We start from the raw sequence: 16,690 nt of genomic DNA, 5'->3' as shown, positions 1-16,690 counted from the left end.
GCCTCCAGGGGGCGACGTGACCGAGCCCCGCATCACGTGTGCAGAGACGGCCTATAGTGCCCGAATGATGTCACCAGGACGAAGGCCCGGCTGCGCCACGGACAGTAGCCGCATTTGTCCAGCTCTTGCTCCGCCCTGGCCCGCCCTCGCGCCCGCCCTCGCGCCCGCCCTCGCGCCCGCCCTCGCGCCCGCCCCGCCCCCGAGGCCGCCCCGCCCCCGCCCCTCGCGCCTGCTCTTACTGCTCCGCGCGCGGGAAAGCGGCTCCTTCTTCGGGAGAACCACTCGGTTGCTTGCTGTCCGAGCGGCGCCTGCTCATCACCGCCGCCGCCATGCCTGGAGGTCTGCTTCTCGGGGACGTGGCTCCCAACTTTGAGGCCAATACCACCGTCGGCCCCATCCGTTTCCACGACTTTCTGGGAGACTCGTAAGTGGCCACCGCGTAGCCCTGCCCTGGCGTCGATTGCGCCCGGACTCGGATGCCTTCCCTATTTCTTCTCCCTTCCGTCCTTCCAGCTGCTCAGCCCCTTGCGCCGCCCGCCCCCTCCTCCGCACCGGTTCTCGCGCGCGCCAGGCCATGTGGCTCCTGCTCAGCGTCGGCGGCGCTGCTAGGGGCTGGCACCCACCCCTTCGGCCTGCCCTGCGCAGGCTACTAGATCCCTGCTGGTCTCCCCGCCTCCGGCGTGGCTGGGCAAGGCCACGCCAAGGTGGGGGGTGGGGAGGACAAAATTGGGTTTTGCAGGTCTTAGAAATTCACTGCTCAAGGGAGAGTTTGTTGTCCGTTTAACCCGGTTTAGTAAACTCTGCGAGTAGTCTGGCCGAGGGCGGAGGGGCGGGGCGGCAATGGCGGTCACTTACCGGGAATATTGCCCAGGGTCACACCGCCTTCCCTCCCACCCTCCGTTCTGGAATTTGCTCCCTGGGGAGGATGGGTGTCTAAAGCCAAAGGTGGAGGACACAGCTGCTGGCTCTAGTTGGCAGTAGTATTTGCAGGCTTCTGGGCACATAATATAAAATTTAAAACCACTAACTGCCAAGTAAGTGGCCGAAAGACTTTTTGTCCATAGCCTCCTCCATTGGCCAAGATACGATCTGATAACAACTTTGGGAAGAGCCAAGAACACTGTGTGTAGATGTGCCTTCAGAGATTCCAAAACTTGCAATACTTGGAGGGAAGGACTCTCTGAAGCTGATTAGCTGCAGTAACCTATTCTCGCTAGTGATGGCTGTTCCAGGCTCCAGGACACGTGTACTCCCTCACTTTGAGACTCTTTTGTTTCCCAGTGGTGTGCCCCTCACTGTCCCCTCTACTTTCTGCCTTGCTTCTAGCACATCATAGCCAAATTGATGACCTGTGATCTGACTTGGCAGTTTTACCATTTTGAATAGGAGTAGTTAATCGGTGTTGCCCCCCCCCCCGCCCCCCCCCGCTTTTTTTTAAACAGTTCCTGAATCAGCAAACTGGAAATTGCTTAGTTTTCATCAGAAGCATTTCAGGCATGTCCGGTTATATTATGGTTCTGGGGTTATAGTGGTCCCACTACACTATGGGTCTCCGAGGCTTGACAATGACAATTCTTCCCCAGTTTATGTCCTTTTTATATACAGTATCCAGGGAGATAAAGAGAGGCTTATGAAATTAATCAATGATTGGACAGGGCTGTGCGGAGAACCAGGAAGAGATTCTTACCCAGCCCCTTACAACCTCTTAAGTCCCTTTTCTAGCCACTGAATAGGGAAAAATTAAGCTTTCTGAAAGATGGGATTAGGCTAAAAAAAAAAAAAAAAAAAGTTGAGAAATGGAATATTCAAACCTTGAATATAGAAAAATACTTTAGAAATACAGCTTATGGCCAGTCTCATACTTAGGTAATATTTCTCCAGCAATCCTTGGGATTTTTAGAGTTGTGTTTCTACCTGCAGCCCTCAACTCCATGAAACATAAAATATTTCCAGAACTCTTAGCGTGTATAGATTAACTATTAGCATAAAACATATTTACTGTGCCAACAGTTATAAATGCTGTCACTTTTTAAACTAACCATACTTTTTTGGGTTTTTGTTAATGTTTATTGGCCTCTAGAGCCATCCAGATTTGATCAAAAGTGGTACTTTATCAGGGAGCCATAGTTAGGAACACGACTGCATTTATTAACTAATATACAAGTCTCCCTAGGATCAGGCACAGTATTCCCTACCTTACCAGGAAGAGAAGTTTGAGTATTTTATATGTTTATGACACATGGATTTTTGCCTGATTTTTCCAAATTCTGTTCTGTATATGATCCCAAGTCAGACTGTCAATTTTTGGTCCAGGTATTTTTGAGGTGAAAAAATTAAAATATATCTCTTTACCTTACCTCTGATCATTGGAAACAACTAAAGAGGTTGGGTGCTGCATTGGGTGAGTTTATTGAATCTTACCACTGTTTCTGTAGGTGGTAGAAGCAGCTTCTTAGCACATCTTCACTAAACAAAATATGTGTTTTCCGTGGGTATTCTGGGGCTTAGTAAATGGGGACCATTTCCTTGAAGGAGGAAACCTTTTGTCTTTTGAAAATGAGTAAGAAAGGAAATGGGAGAATGTCACTGAATTCCTCTTAAGTGCAGCAGTAGGAAGACTTAGAGGGGAAGGAAGTCCAAGGTAAGACATTCTTGGAGTTTATCCTATCTGTAGCCATTTGGAAAACTGGACTTTGGCTTCTGAGGGAGGGAAGGACAGTGCACTGGTTTAAAACCAGTTCCTTTCTCATGATTCAGCAGAACTGTCTCTATTGACTCACAATGGAAAAAGAACTAACTTTTCTAATTCATCCTCCCTTTAACAATACAGGAGGAAATGCCTGTTCCATTTCTTCTCAACTTCTGGAGACCTTCTGTTAAGTCTCATCTAACTATTAAATAGATCGTTTTCCATAGACTCTAAGGCCTAGATTTTACTCATAGGGATATTAATTACTTCAAAAGATATGCTCTATCTTCTTCTTTTTGACCTTCATAGTAAAATGAACATAGTGCACACCTCCACAGTCTTACAAAAAAATATGTCAACTTTCTTCCCAGTCTTGTCATAGGGCCCTCCATCCTTTTTGTCTTGAACTCCCAACCTCAGGTGATCCGCCCACCTTGGCCTCCAAAGTGCTTGGATTACAGGCTTGAGCCACCACGCCCAGCCTCCCCTCCATCCTTTTTGTAAGAAGGTCTTTTCCTTCCTGAAACCTTGGGAATTGAGTGGCAGCCGTAGGTGGGAAGGAGGTGCCCTTGTCTTTGCTTGTTCTCTGTGCTCAGAGAAACTTTGAAAAGGTCAGCTTGGCATCTAGGCTAGATTTAGATATTTACTAGTTTAGGATTCTGCCTAAATCATCTGGTTTAGGATGGTTTAAGTTGATGGGGATGCGGAGAACTGAGTGTTAAATTTTCCTTTTCAGTTAAAAACTCCAGCTTTCCTGGTGACACCTTGAAATGTGTTCACAATCTATAAAATCTTAGACAATGATGACTTAGATGTTAGTATTTACCTGAGAATTTGCCGCTGTAAAAATCTACATTGTAGGCTATTAGTCTTCTACCTGCTTGGTCCAAAGACAGAAGAAAAAGAAACTGCAAATGAAGAGATATGTAAAACTGTTAAGATGCTATTGTTTTGTCAGGGTGTAAATATTGGGTATCCTGTTTGGCAGGTTAGATTAGTAAAGTGGTTTTACAAAAGATTTTATATCCACTTGCTTCAAAGAAACCAAACGTCAACTTTTTTACATATAAATAGAGGATAGAAACCTATTTATTTCAGATTACATAATCTGTTTATTATTGCAATCAGGCATTTGTTTGGGTGTCCCAGGATGTTCAGGGCATTCTGGGACATCCATTATTGGAGCTGAATGTCAGGGTCTATGCTAGGAAAACAAATGTAGAAAAGGATAAGAAGCAATAATTAAGTTTTTTCAGTAAGCTGCTTGGCTTGAATAGCACAGATTTTATTAGCCAAAAAAGAGTCAGGGTGGCACCACAATTATTAAAGGAGGCAACACCTTAAAATTAGTCTTTTTAAATATGTGTCATCTTGAATTTTAAATCTTTGATTGAACTGGGCTATAAGCATAGGCTTCTCTGGAGGTAAGTAGATTGAAAAGCATTACTCAACAGAAAAGTTTAAAAGTAAATATCATCATAAGCATTCATTGAAAAAAAGAAAGCCTGTTTTTGATCCAGAAGTTATGACTTTTTATTTTATGCAATGTTGGTGATAAATAACTCTTCATTCAATTGTGACCGTGTTTTTTTCTTCCTTTCAGATGGGGCATTCTCTTCTCCCACCCTCGGGACTTTACCCCAGTGTGCACCACAGAGCTTGGCAGAGCTGCAAAGTTGGCACCAGAATTTGCCAAGAGGAATGTTAAGTTGATTGCCCTTTCAATAGACAGTGTCGAGGACCATCTTGCCTGGAGCAAGGTATAGTATCAATTGGGGTGTGCGTCAAGCCTGAGATTATAGATCAAGTTATAAATTGTAGAGTACTTGGTTTTTGAGGTTAAGATACAAGTAAGTTTCAGGTTTAAAGTTCACTGATGATTTGAAAATTTCAGTTGAACTGCATAGTATCACAATGCTAAATCCATTGGTCAGTCAGTTCTCAGCCCTCATCTTGGCCTACCAGCAGCATTCAACCCAGGTGAGCATGTGCCCCCTGAAACTTCTTCCTTTTTTGGCTTCCAGACACCACATCCTAGCTGTTCCTATTCACTAATTCTTCATGTCCCAACTCCTAATGTATGCTGAAGTTATCGTGAAACTTTTTCTTAGACCTCTTCTCTTTTCTGTCTATACTCTTTATCTTGGTGAGCTTATCCACTCACATCTTTAAATACCATCTATATGCTGTGATTCTCAAATTTTCATCTCTAGGCCAGACTCTTCCAGGTTTGTATAGCCACTGCCTACTCAGCATCTCTCCAGGGATGTCCAGTCATTTCAAACCTAGCATGTCTAACTAGGCCTCATTCTTAAATCCAGAGTTTTACTCATCTCAGGTAATGGCAACTACATTTTTATAGTTGTTCACGCCCTAAATCCAGGAGCCATTCTTAATTCTTCATGTTTTTTCACATTATACATCTGATTTATCCTCAAATTTGTCAGCTCTACCTTCAAAATATGTCCTGTATCATATATGGAAGACTCACTCCCCAGGGATCTGTGCAACTTACCCTCACCTCTTTTGGGTCTTAACTCACAGGACATTTCATCAATGCCTTTCTTGTCCTCATTATATAAAATTATAACTCCTTTTCACATTCACTGTCCGCTTCTCAGCACGTGTCACCATCTCAAATACTCTGCACATTATTTAGTTTGTTTCTCCCTAGTAGAGTGTAGACTCAGCAGGAACAGAGACTTCTGTTTTGTGCACTGCTGGAACAATGCTCACTACTCAGTACACCTTAGGTGATCAGTCAATATTCGTTGAATGAATTAATTGAAGGAATTACCTGCTTTTAGCAAAAGAATTTACTTAAAATTGATGGTCTAAATTTACCTTGAAAACATGTTAAGGACTTAGCTACAATGTATTGTTAAGTAACAATGATAACTGCTTATTGAGGGATGCTTACTGTTTACTAATCACTATCTCAAGCACATGCAATTGGTACATTGACTTGTAAGTTAGGGAAAATGGCTTTAGTCCATGGTTTCAACCCAAGTACTGTACTCTGCTGTTAATCCTGGCAATAATTGGGATGAAGAGTATTCATTTATTCATTTTTTAAAATTAAAATTACTTTAAAGACAATTACTGTGATATGGTCCTCTTTGCTGTCTTGCAAGGTGATGGGTGTTAACTGGATGAAACTCAGAGGATGTGTTAGGTTTAGATTCCCCTTACCCTTTTACTATGTTTCAGGATATCAATGCTTACAATGGTGAAGAGCCCACAGAAAAATTACCTTTTCCCATCATTGATGATAAGAATCGGGACCTTGCCATTCTGTTGGGCATGCTGGATCCAGCAGAGAAGGATGAAAAGGGCATGCCTGTGACAGCTCGTGTGGTAGGTCATACAAATTCATTCTGTAGTCAGCATAACTGATCAGACTGTATGTCCTATGTAAGTGCTTATACCAGCTAGAGGAGATAGGGAAATAGCTACAATTATGAAATAACTGTGTATTGGTGACAATATCACTGATTATCGTAATGCTGATGTGAAGTGGCTGAAGTTTTCAGCTAAATTTTTCAACTTAATTCATAGCTCATGGAAATCTACAAAAAAATAAGTTGTTTATACCAAAATGTCCTCCAGAATTGAGAAACCTTTTTATAGTTCTCCTGACCGACCTGTCTTTAAAGTGATGGGCCCTATTCTTCTTCATAAGGCAGCTGTTTTTAAATTTTCTCTGCCCACTAGAGGACAAACTCAATCCCTCATCTGAATAAACATACAACTATTCAAGGAACAATATCTACTCCCATTAGTATTATTTTTATGGTAGTCATCCCCTATTGACACAGCCTTTCCTGGATTAAATTTGCATATCAGCTTTCCTTACTGGATTGCCAGAACCAAATAGAATTCCCTTCTAAATTTAGGAAAATAAGAGGGAAAAGTGAATTATCTGTATTCCAACCATCCACTTTAGCAGATTGGTGTATCCTTCCAGGTTTTTGTCTTGCTTTTATACCCCTCAACAGTACTTTTTTTTTTTTTTTTGAGACGGAGTTTTGCTGTTGTTACCCAGGCTGGAATGCAATGGTGCGATCTCAGCTCACCGCAACCTCCACCTCCTGGGTTCAGGCAATTCACCTGCCTCAGCCTCTTGAGTAGCTGGGATTACAGGTTTTTTTGTATTTTTTTTTTTTTTTTAGTAGAGACGGGGTTTCACCATGTTGACCAGGATGGTCTCAATCTCTTGACCTCGTGATCCACCCGCCTCGGCCTCCCAAAGTGCTGGGATTACAGGCTTGAGCCACCGCGCCCAGCCACCTGAACAGTATTAATGACTGCAGAGCTTTCTAAGTGGCTTTAATATCAGAAACATTCGAAGAACTCTTCCTATTTATGCCTTTCTGTGCTTTGCAGGTGTTTGTTTTTGGTCCTGATAAGAAGCTGAAGCTGTCTATCCTCTACCCAGCTACCACTGGCAGGAACTTTGATGAGATTCTCAGGGTAGTCATCTCTCTCCAGCTGACAGCAGAAAAGAGGGTTGCCACCCCAGTTGATTGGAAGGTAAAAATGTTTAAAAAAGCATTTTCTCAACTTGCCTGGAAGGCATGAAGGGCCAGTCTCTAAAGGCCAACTACAAGGTCTGTGTTACCTGGGGCTCTGTTTCTGGCACGCAGGTATACTGGGAGGATTTTTCCTCACGGCTGAGTTCAAGATTTGCTGGTAGGCCCTTTTCAAGGTCTTTGTAACACCTTTTGTATACAACACTAACTTCCTATATATTGCTTGCCAACTTTTAGACAATTTGGAAGAATTATTGGTCAGAATGATTCCTTTTCCTGGTGGAAGATTTTTTTAAAAAAGTTTTTATCTAACCCTTCCCTGATGGCAAAATATTTATCACACAATCTTGATTAGCCATTTCTGTTAAGTCATGGATGTATTAATGTCATTAAGTATTTCATTTCTTTTAAGCTTCATTCTTTTAAATCTGTGCTAGAATTCTCCAAAATTTGTTCATAAACTTTTAATCTTTAGGACATGGATAACACCATATCACAAGAGTATCTTAACATTGCTACATTTTTTAAATAATGCTAACCTGAATACCAGGTTTTGTTATTTTTTGCTGACAGACAAATCACTTAAATTCTGTATCCACTAGTTAATGTATTATTACTTATATACTTACTGAGCCCAGATAGCAGTGAACAATAGAAAGTCCTTCCCCTCATAAAACTTCCATTCCAGTGAGTGGAAACAAACAGTAAACAAGTTTATTAAGTGCTACAGGAAGAATCAAACACAGATGGTGAGAATAACAGCACAGGATGGGATCGGAATGTGACTGTTGAGGAATGCCTGTCTATGAAGGGACCTTTGGGAAGAAAGACATGGAGAAGATGTGTATTTGTGAGGGACGAGCCCTGCAGGCAGAAGGAGCAGTTAGTGCAAGAAGCTGGGCCTACAGGTGAGCCGGGCATGTTGGAGGAATACAAAGACAGCTAGCATGCCTGGAGAAGAAGCTGCAGAAGGTGGGGTGAGGGACTGGAGACAGAGGAGGCAGGATTCCATCACACAGGGCCTATATAGGCCATGATACTCACTTAGAATTAAATTTAAAATGTGGTGGTCAGCTGTTACTGGGTTTAAAACAGTGCTGTTTCTTGTTAAGATGAGGGAACTACTTTTCTTCCAAAAACGCCAAAGATCAACTTGGAAAACAAAATCCTCAGAGAGGAGAGAACACTTGATCAGTCTCATTAGTACCTGTAGCTACTTTTCTGAAGTTAATTCTTGAAGGCCTTGAAGCTTCACTGAGATTGAATTTCACCATTCTCAATGTCTTTCAATAGGATGGGGATAGTGTGATGGTCCTTCCAACCATCCCTGAAGAAGAAGCCAAAAAACTTTTCCCGAAAGGAGTCTTCACCAAAGAGCTCCCATCTGGCAAGAAATACCTCCGCTACACACCCCAGCCTTAAGACTCTTGGAGAAGTTGGTGCTGTGAGCCAGAGGATGTCAGCTGCTAATCATGTTTTCCTGCAGCACTTCCATAAAAACATCCTGTTGTCATCACAGCCAGGGTTTTTAGGTTGCTATTCTATTGGCTTATTAAATGAAAATGGCACTAAAAGTTTCTTGGGATTCTTTACGCTCTGCCTTCACCAGCACTCAATTCTGTTCATACATCAGCACTCTCTCTTGGTTATCTTTGAAATACATTCTGTATTTAAAACTCAAATCTTGGATCTCTGCGGGGCTTGTGATCAATGAGGTCACTTTGGTTGATGGTTAAGAAAGCTTGCTTCGCTCAATCAGAGAATAACTACCAATTTTTTTTAACTGTCCCTATCACATCCTCTTGTTTGTTACCCATTTTGAAGAGTGGCAGAAGTTGAGGCTGTAAATATCCAAGTATGTAACCCAGATGCTCTTTAGTATTCTGTGTTTTTATCACAGCTGGGTGAAAAAAGCTTTTTAATTCTGTACCTTTCCAGCAGATAAGAGCAGGGGAAGAGACCTTTAAATATTTTCCTCTAAAAAAAATTGTGATCAGTTTCTATCAAAATGGGGAGACTGCAGAAAAGCCTTCCCTTGGCTTCCAAGGAGGTGTAGCAGGTGTGAGCAATACTAGTGCCGTGTGCCTTTCACACAGGGTTTGCATTTATCAGTCTGCTTTCTGATGATGTGTATGTGAAAGAGGACACCATGTGAAGAGAAGAGAGAATGATTGAAAATGTTTTCTTATAGAACTCTTGCAGTGGGTTGCTATTTTCTGGATTTTACTTTTTAGGGGACAACAAATAAAATCCTTTGTTAAAACTGGGTTGGAGAATTCTGTTGTCACATTTTATACTCTACTAAGTGCTAAGTTTAGAAAAGGGCATCCCGTTTGTGATCTCTTGGTCTGCTTGGGCTGCTATAGCAAAAATACTGTAGACTGGGTGGCTTAAACAAACATACCTCACAGTTCTGGAGACTAGAAGTCCAAGATCAAGGCACTGTTGAATCCTGTCTGTCAAGGACCTGTTTCCTGCCTTGCAGTTAGCTGCCTTCTTGTATCCTCACATGACCAAGCAAGAGAGGGATCATCTCTCATGTCTTTTTTTTTTTTTTTTTTTTTTTTGAGACAGAGTTTCGCTCCTGTTACCCAGGCTGGAGTGCAATGGCGCGATCTCGGCTCACCGCAACCTCCGCCTCCTGGGTTCAGGCAATTCTCCTGCCTCAGCCTCCTGAGTAGCTGGGATTACAGGCACGCACCACCATGCCCAGCTATTTTTTTTTTGTATTTTTAGTACAGACAGGGTTTCACCATGTTGACCAAGATGGTCTCGATCTCTTGACCTTGTGATCCACCCGCCTCGGCCTCCCAAAGTGCTGGGATTACAGGCTTGAGCCACCGCGCCCGCTCTCATGTCTCTTATAAGTCATTAATCCCATTCACAAGGGCTCCACCTTCATGACCTATTACCTCCCAAAGGCCGTACATCCAAATGCCATCACACTGGGGATTGATTAGGCTTTAACATAAGGTTGGGGAGACACATTCAGTCCATAGTACTGGGTATAGTCCTTTGCATGAAATCCCTGTTTTTATTGAGTAGAACAATGCAAAACAAGCCCTAATGCCATATGTCAAGTAATTAAGCATTTAGTTTCCTTGATTTCACCACATGTAAAATCTGAGTAACACTAAGGTCAAGAATGTAGGTAAGAAATACCAATTATTCTGGAATACTGGTTTGAAAGAGACAAGAGAGCTAGCTAGCTTCCTGCTCTCATTCTTTCCCAATTGCACATATTTTGCCCTGAGCTAATACTGCTGAACATGGTGGACAAACATCTGTAGTTCCAGCTACTTGGGAGGCTGAGAGCAGGAGGATTCCTGGAGCACAGGAGTTCGAGTCTAACCTGGGCAACATAGATGCAGTCTCTTAAATAAGAACAAATGCTGTCTGTCCTCTTACAGCAGTTATGACTGTCCCCAGCTCCTGTTGTTTCCCTAGCTATCAGGATCCTCACTGCTCTCTTCACTTTGATATTTGCCTTCTTTTATTCTTATCTTTCTCATGGAGAGTCTGGCTTCACCTTTTCATGGTGATAGGTCAGAGTCTCCAACATTAGCTACTCAGATGTGAATCTTGTTTACAGATGGATGGAACATTTGCTCTTTAATTTACAAATTCTAAATTGGATTCGTCAACTTTTTCTCCAACCTCAAACCTATCATCCCTCTTTTATTCAGCCTTGCTATGTGTTTGGCTGTATATACTATTCTACCTGTATAGATAATGTCAGTATAAAAATGCTGAAAGAGAGCTCAAAGAAAATGGGTCATACACCCTCAAACTGAATTCTGGTTCTTTCACTAAACAGCCATGAAGCCATGAGACCTTGTGCAAGTATTAATTTCAAAACATAAAATGAATATGCATTTCCAGGGTAGAAGTGATCCTAAGTACATTTTTAAATACAGTCATATGATGCTTAACGACAAGGATATGTTCTAAGAAAAGCACCATTAGCCAATTTCTTTGTTGTGTGAACATCATGGAGTATATTATACAAACCTAGGAGGTATATATTTTTATTTTCTATATATTTTATCATATTTAAAACCAAATGTCCCAGCATCATCGCTGAATATCAGTCATTTCCTGTACTTGATCTGCAAGGCTAACATCAAGTCCAATAGATTAGGTTTCTATAAATGCTCCATTAAAGACTTACGGGACCGCTATCATATTTGATCCATCATTTGTCTGAAACACTGTTAGGTGACACATGACTATAACACTATTAGGCAAGGAGAATGGTTCCCTTATTGAGAATTGCCCTCAATTTTCATAAAGAATAAATTTCATTATATATCCAATGATTTATTTATAGAAAGTGAATTAATATATGGCTACTGCAGCTATGAAAGAAATACAACTTAAGAGCAAGTCTATGCGACCTCAGAGTTAAGAGATGCTTTGGCCAGTCTTCTAAGGTGACCAAAGTGATAGATTTGTAACTCTGTGGTCTTCTTGTCTAAAGTCTGATCTCACCCCCCTAACCTCCACCCAAAGGATAGGGATCTGCAGTGAGAAGCTCAGCAAAGGGCTGAGAAGCCAGAATGGCTGTGCCTAAGTGGCCAAGTCAGGATGCTGATTATCAGGTGCAGTGAACTGGCATAGAGATTTACTCCCTCAAACACCCATTTGACCTTACCTCTTTGAAACAAATGCAAGTTGAGGAAATGCTGACAACTTTTATTCTAGCTGAAAGGGCATAGCATTAACTGGTTAAAAGGCCATTGCTACCCTTTAGTCATTCAGAAATGGCCATGTAATTCACTTCTTGCTGATGAGACAGGAAGAGAGGATTGTTGGAGGTTTCTAGAATTGTTTCTCACTCTGGAGAGCAATTGTAAGCATTTGTTTGCTCCCATTGGATATGAACAAGAAAACATGAAGCATTAATTGCTGCTGGTAGCTGTCTTACAACCTAGGAGTAGTGAATCAGCCATAGAATGAGGCTGGAAAGGTGAACAGCAGAGTGGAGAGACAGAAAAACTTATATTGATTTTCACTGAGTCTACCAATCACAAACGTCCTCCCTCTCAACATGCATGGCATAAAATTTAAAATTTCTTTAGAATTTAAGTCTGATTTGGGTTTTCTGGTACCTACAGCCCATAGTATCCTAACAGACACATGAGATGAAGTATTGTTCTCTAGGAGTCTCAAATATACAGTGATGTACCACCTCCTAAACAAACAGACATGTTTTCTTGTATTGCTGTATCACCTATGCTTGTGAAATTCGGGCTTCAATCTGCACGAAACCACCTGAAGAGCACATTAAAATGCAGAGCCCAGAGGCCTACCCCCAGGGATTGATTCGATAGGTAGCTATAAATCCATTTTCTTTAACTTCAAAACAATATTTTAGACACAGGGACTCACTATGTTGCCCGGGCTAGTCTTCAACTCCTGAGCTTAAGGGATTCTTCTGCCTCAGCCTCCTGAGTAGCTGGGATTACAGGCACGTACCACCACACCCAGCTCATGAATTCACTTTTAACAACCCAGGCGACAGAGTACAACAAACACTGCTGTTTTTCAACCGATACCCGTTTCCCTCTTAAGCCTTACTAAGAACACCAGGATTGCATTATGGGTAGCAAGGTGAGGTGCTGGTTCATCTCAAGGTGAATTTTGAAATAGATGTGATGTGACAGTTCTGGCATAGGGTCAGGTCCCTTCCTAACTGAAAAGGCAAAGCCTCATTAGGAGAAAGCCCTCAGCCCTACTCCTGAAAAACAAATGGGATGCCTGGTGTTAACAGGTAAACGTTTTGCCACCATGAGGATAAATGTTACAAGCCAAGGATAAAGGAGAAGTAGGCCACCGGGACGCTGGGTCCATAATAACATCCTCAAGCAGCTGCACCAGTCCTGTCTGCCTATTTCCAGACACCCTGTTAAACTGGAAAGAGGAACCCCTATGTGGTTATGCCACTGGGGTCAGACTTCCGTAACGTGCAGAAACACTTCATATTTGTTGACACACAGGTGCTCTGAAGACCATGCTGAGAAATACTGCCTTATTAAGCTAGGTATCCAGAAGGTTCTTAATAGTTTGAACTTCTTCTCTTGTATTCTCTTCTATTCTTACCTCTGTCAAAGGCGCGTGAACCAGAGCAACTCCATCTTAAATAGGAACTGGGTAAAATGAAGCTGAAACCTACTGGTCTGCATTCCCAGATGGTTCAGGCATCCTGAGTCACAGAATGAGATAGGAAGTCAGCACAAAATACAGGTCATAAAGAACTTGCTGATAAAACAGGCTGCAGTAAGGGAACCCAGCCAAAACCCACCAAAATCAAAATGGTGATGAAAATGACCCCTGGTCGTCCTGACTGATACACTCCCACCAGCGCCATGGCAATATCAGGAAGTCACACTATTTGGTCTAAAAAGGAGATCCACCCCTTGTTTAGCATATTATCAAGAAATAACCATAAAAATGGGCAAACTGCTGCCCTCGGGGCTGCTCTTGTCTATGAAGTAGCCATTCTTTTATTCCTTTAATTTCTTAATAAACTTGCTTTCACTTTGCACTGCAGACTTGCCCTAAATTCTTTCTTCCACGAGCTACAAGAACCCTCTCTTGGGGTCTGGATCTGACCCCTTTCCTGTAACACCTCTATTATGGTTTTCTTCTAAAGTATTATGTATTTCTTTCAGTCTTGTTGAGATAAAATGGAATAATGGGTTCTAACAATAAACATACCGTAAAACTCAACTTTATTTTATTTTTAAAAATAAAATGAAAGGTGACATCAAACAGCACTATGCAATATGAGAATATTGTTTTCTCATAAATTTTACTGAAAGCAAAAATTACTTACTTACTGAAAGTTACTAAGATTGTGGAATATAATTCCGTTTTTCAATATTTACCAAATTGGGAAGGGGAGAATAGCTATACTCTGGAAAATATTAATGAGGCACTAATTATACCAATTTCACAAATGAAAATTACAGGTTCTATGCTTTAAACAGTAATATATCAGTTGTACAACACTTTTTATAATGCACTATGTTAAAATTTGCTCTTAGCTGGAAACAGGGTTTCATTTGGTAGGACATATGTTTCAGTGTATCATATTATCTTGAAGAATTTTTTAATATCTCAAATATAATGCAGCTACTTAAGAGTTTTTACAGCAGTTCATCCATAGCTTATAAAATAAATGCAGCAACCTGTTTCAGTAGCTTCTAAGTAAACTCGTTGCAGACAATACTTTAGCATTTGAGCGAGGAAAGTAGCTTGGTCTTTAACCTGACTCCACACATAGTATTTGTATCATTAATACCCTCTTCTAAAGTGGTATCCAGTTTTCAACTATAAAAGAAAGTCAAAAGTTAAATATTAGACTATAAGCATTTTAGGAAAAACTTCTTACCTGTTAAATTGAGCCACAAAACTCATTTAAGCATTTCTATTTTATTATCTGAAACATTTCTCCTAAAAGATCTTCATGTGACGGGTTTCAAGTGATGCATATAATTAATCACATGTGCATCTCTACACTGTCATCTTGTGAAGAGATACTACATTAATTCAATGACAGTAGTTTAACAAAGGTGTCTTTAAGAAGAAGAGAAATGTTTTGCAAGTTGAATTCTAATTAACTTTATGACTGATTGCAGGGCTACTGGAAACTTTTTTTGTAAATTGGAATGAGCCTCTTTTTAAGTAATGGGACCTGGACAAGATAGTAACAAATGAGGAGCTGAATTATTTGACTCTTAATTTCCATTTGTGAAATAGGGCCCCTTTAAGAAAGAGGAAAGGAAAGCCCTAGAAGAGCTGCCTGGAAAGAACCAAGTTACCTTGTTTAAAGGAACTATTGACCATAAATTTCATGAAGGCAACTTTCCTTCCCCCAACAAATATACTGCAAACCACCTTGATTATCATAAATAACAGTGGCAGTATCAACAATGCCATTAGAAGGGTCTCAGGGTGGCTGTCTGGTTGGGGATGAGGTGGGCCAAGGGACTTCTCTCAAAGCTGTTTACTTGGGATGACTTAGCACCTGGCTGGGAGAAGGGAGAGTGCTAAAGGCCCCTGAAGCCTGTGCTCAGCACCATAACTGCTACCTGGCCCACTTCTGCATTTGCCTAGCATCCTATTACCCTGTCAGAACCATCTGCTCCTCCAGTCCACCCAGCAGTCTGCTCCGGCCCAAACAGGAGTCCTAATACAGACATCTGGAGCCACAAGCCTTGCAGGCTACCCCCACCCCCAACACCAACACCAAACTTGTCTCTATTCTGTCCTGGTCCAATATGGCAGACCCACGTTCCTTTTCAGCTCTAAGCACGACTTCCAGCCTTCTCAAACTTCTCTAAATTTGTCCTGGTCACTAAGGAAAGTGTGGGGGCAAGAATCTATGTGCCTCTCCATAGCAAAATGTTTTGAAGTCTCTTGTTTTATCTTAAAAATGCATGCAAATTTGTCATCCTACTCAATAGTATGTTTTTTAATATAAAATGATTTAAATAACCTACCAGTTAAATGAGTTAACCTTTTTCTTTAAAAGATGCTCGAGTAAAATTGGTACTCTAGGAAGATGCCTATGATCAGCCTGTGACTCCCCATACTGCAAGCATAGCAATCCATACATCCAGGAATCCATATTCCAAAGGCAGAAACATGGATATTTAGACTCTAGTGTCTAAACGTGTGCATGATCTATGTCCCTCTTTACCCCAAATTCCATAGATACCTACTCTTTGGCCTAAATATCAGTGACGGGGGTGGAAATGGGGTGGGGCAAAATTACATCTTTCGAAAATATTCTGTAACTTTAATTTTTAAGTAATTCAGATTGGCTTTATTCTAATGTGTCCAAATTAATTACTTGTAGCTTGGAGTGTCTTTTCTCACCACCTATATTTTGCTATTTTACCTTACTTTATTTTAGCTGTGTAGTTCAATATTTGCAATAAAAAAAATCTAATCAAAGCATCAAGTTTATTATCTCATCTTTTGTCTTCCAGTTATATACTCTCCTGGTTGTTTGAAGACTTGGGTCGACTGAGACTAAGCAAATCCAAGCATTAAACAGAAAAAGTAAACTAGGAATTAAGACAAAAGGGGCAACAAGGAAATATTCGGAAAAATCTATTTGCTTTCTCCCTATAAGTTTCCCTTTTCCATTCCCCCTCGCAAATGTCCCTTTATTTTCTTCCCTCAGAGGTTTGTAGTAGGCTCCCTAAAGTCCAATACAAGAGCTGCCAAACTCATATGAGAATAGGCCGATCATGCAAACAGTTGAAGTGGGCTGGGTAAAGGCGAGAGGGAGCAGTGCAGACCGTGGCAAGCTGCAGAGTGCTCTCTCTGTAGAGGCAACTGATACTCAGCCCTAGCTCACCGTTGCCATTAACAGGAATGAGGGCTTGAGTGCTGGCAGACCTCATTTTTTCATGAAAACTTCAAAATCTGCATTTTTAAAGTGCAAAACATTTGT

At 41.3% G+C, this 16,690-nt stretch overlaps 1 protein-coding gene across 2 annotated transcripts; it reads left to right on the top strand.

Annotated features, from left to right (window-relative positions):
- Nucleotides 1-205: 205 nt before the first annotated feature.
- PRDX6 (peroxiredoxin 6) lies at nt 206-9,488 on the top strand. Of its 2 annotated transcripts, XM_039459961.2 has the most exons (5): nt 209-424; nt 4,293-4,449; nt 5,900-6,046; nt 7,076-7,222; nt 8,515-9,488. In XM_039459961.2, exons 1-5 carry the CDS (start codon nt 330-332, stop codon nt 8,641-8,643), a joined length of 675 nt encoding a protein of 224 aa, XP_039315895.1. In that variant the 5' UTR covers nt 209-329; the 3' UTR covers nt 8,644-9,488. The 2 variants fall into 2 exon arrangements, with proteins under 2 accessions (XP_074246128.1, XP_039315895.1); XM_074390027.1 differs by lacking the exon at nt 7,076-7,222 and having other exon boundaries at nt 206-424.
- The last annotated feature ends 7,202 nt before the right edge of the window (nt 9,489-16,690 follow it).

This window comes from Saimiri boliviensis, chromosome 19 (genome assembly GCF_048565385.1).
Source record: "Saimiri boliviensis isolate mSaiBol1 chromosome 19, mSaiBol1.pri, whole genome shotgun sequence".
NCBI classification, from domain to species: Eukaryota; Metazoa; Chordata; class Mammalia; order Primates; family Cebidae; genus Saimiri; species Saimiri boliviensis.
The sequence above is the reverse complement of the archived record's forward strand: the minus strand, read 5'-3'. Positions and strand labels throughout refer to the sequence as shown.

What these genes read in the sequence shown, in the direction of transcription:
- PRDX6 (XM_039459961.2), top strand. Translation starts at nt 330, where the DNA reads ATGCCTGGAGGTCTGCTTCTCGGGGACGTGGCTCCCAACTTTGAGGCC. An exon ending in CACGACTTTCTGGGAGACTC is followed by an intron (nt 425 to 4,292) that starts GTAAGTGGCCAC and finishes TCTTCCTTTCAG; the next exon opens with ATGGGGCATTCTCTTCTCCC. An exon ending in CCACCCCAGTTGATTGGAAG is followed by an intron (nt 7,223 to 8,514) that starts GTAAAAATGTTT and finishes GTCTTTCAATAG; the next exon opens with GATGGGGATAGTGTGATGGT.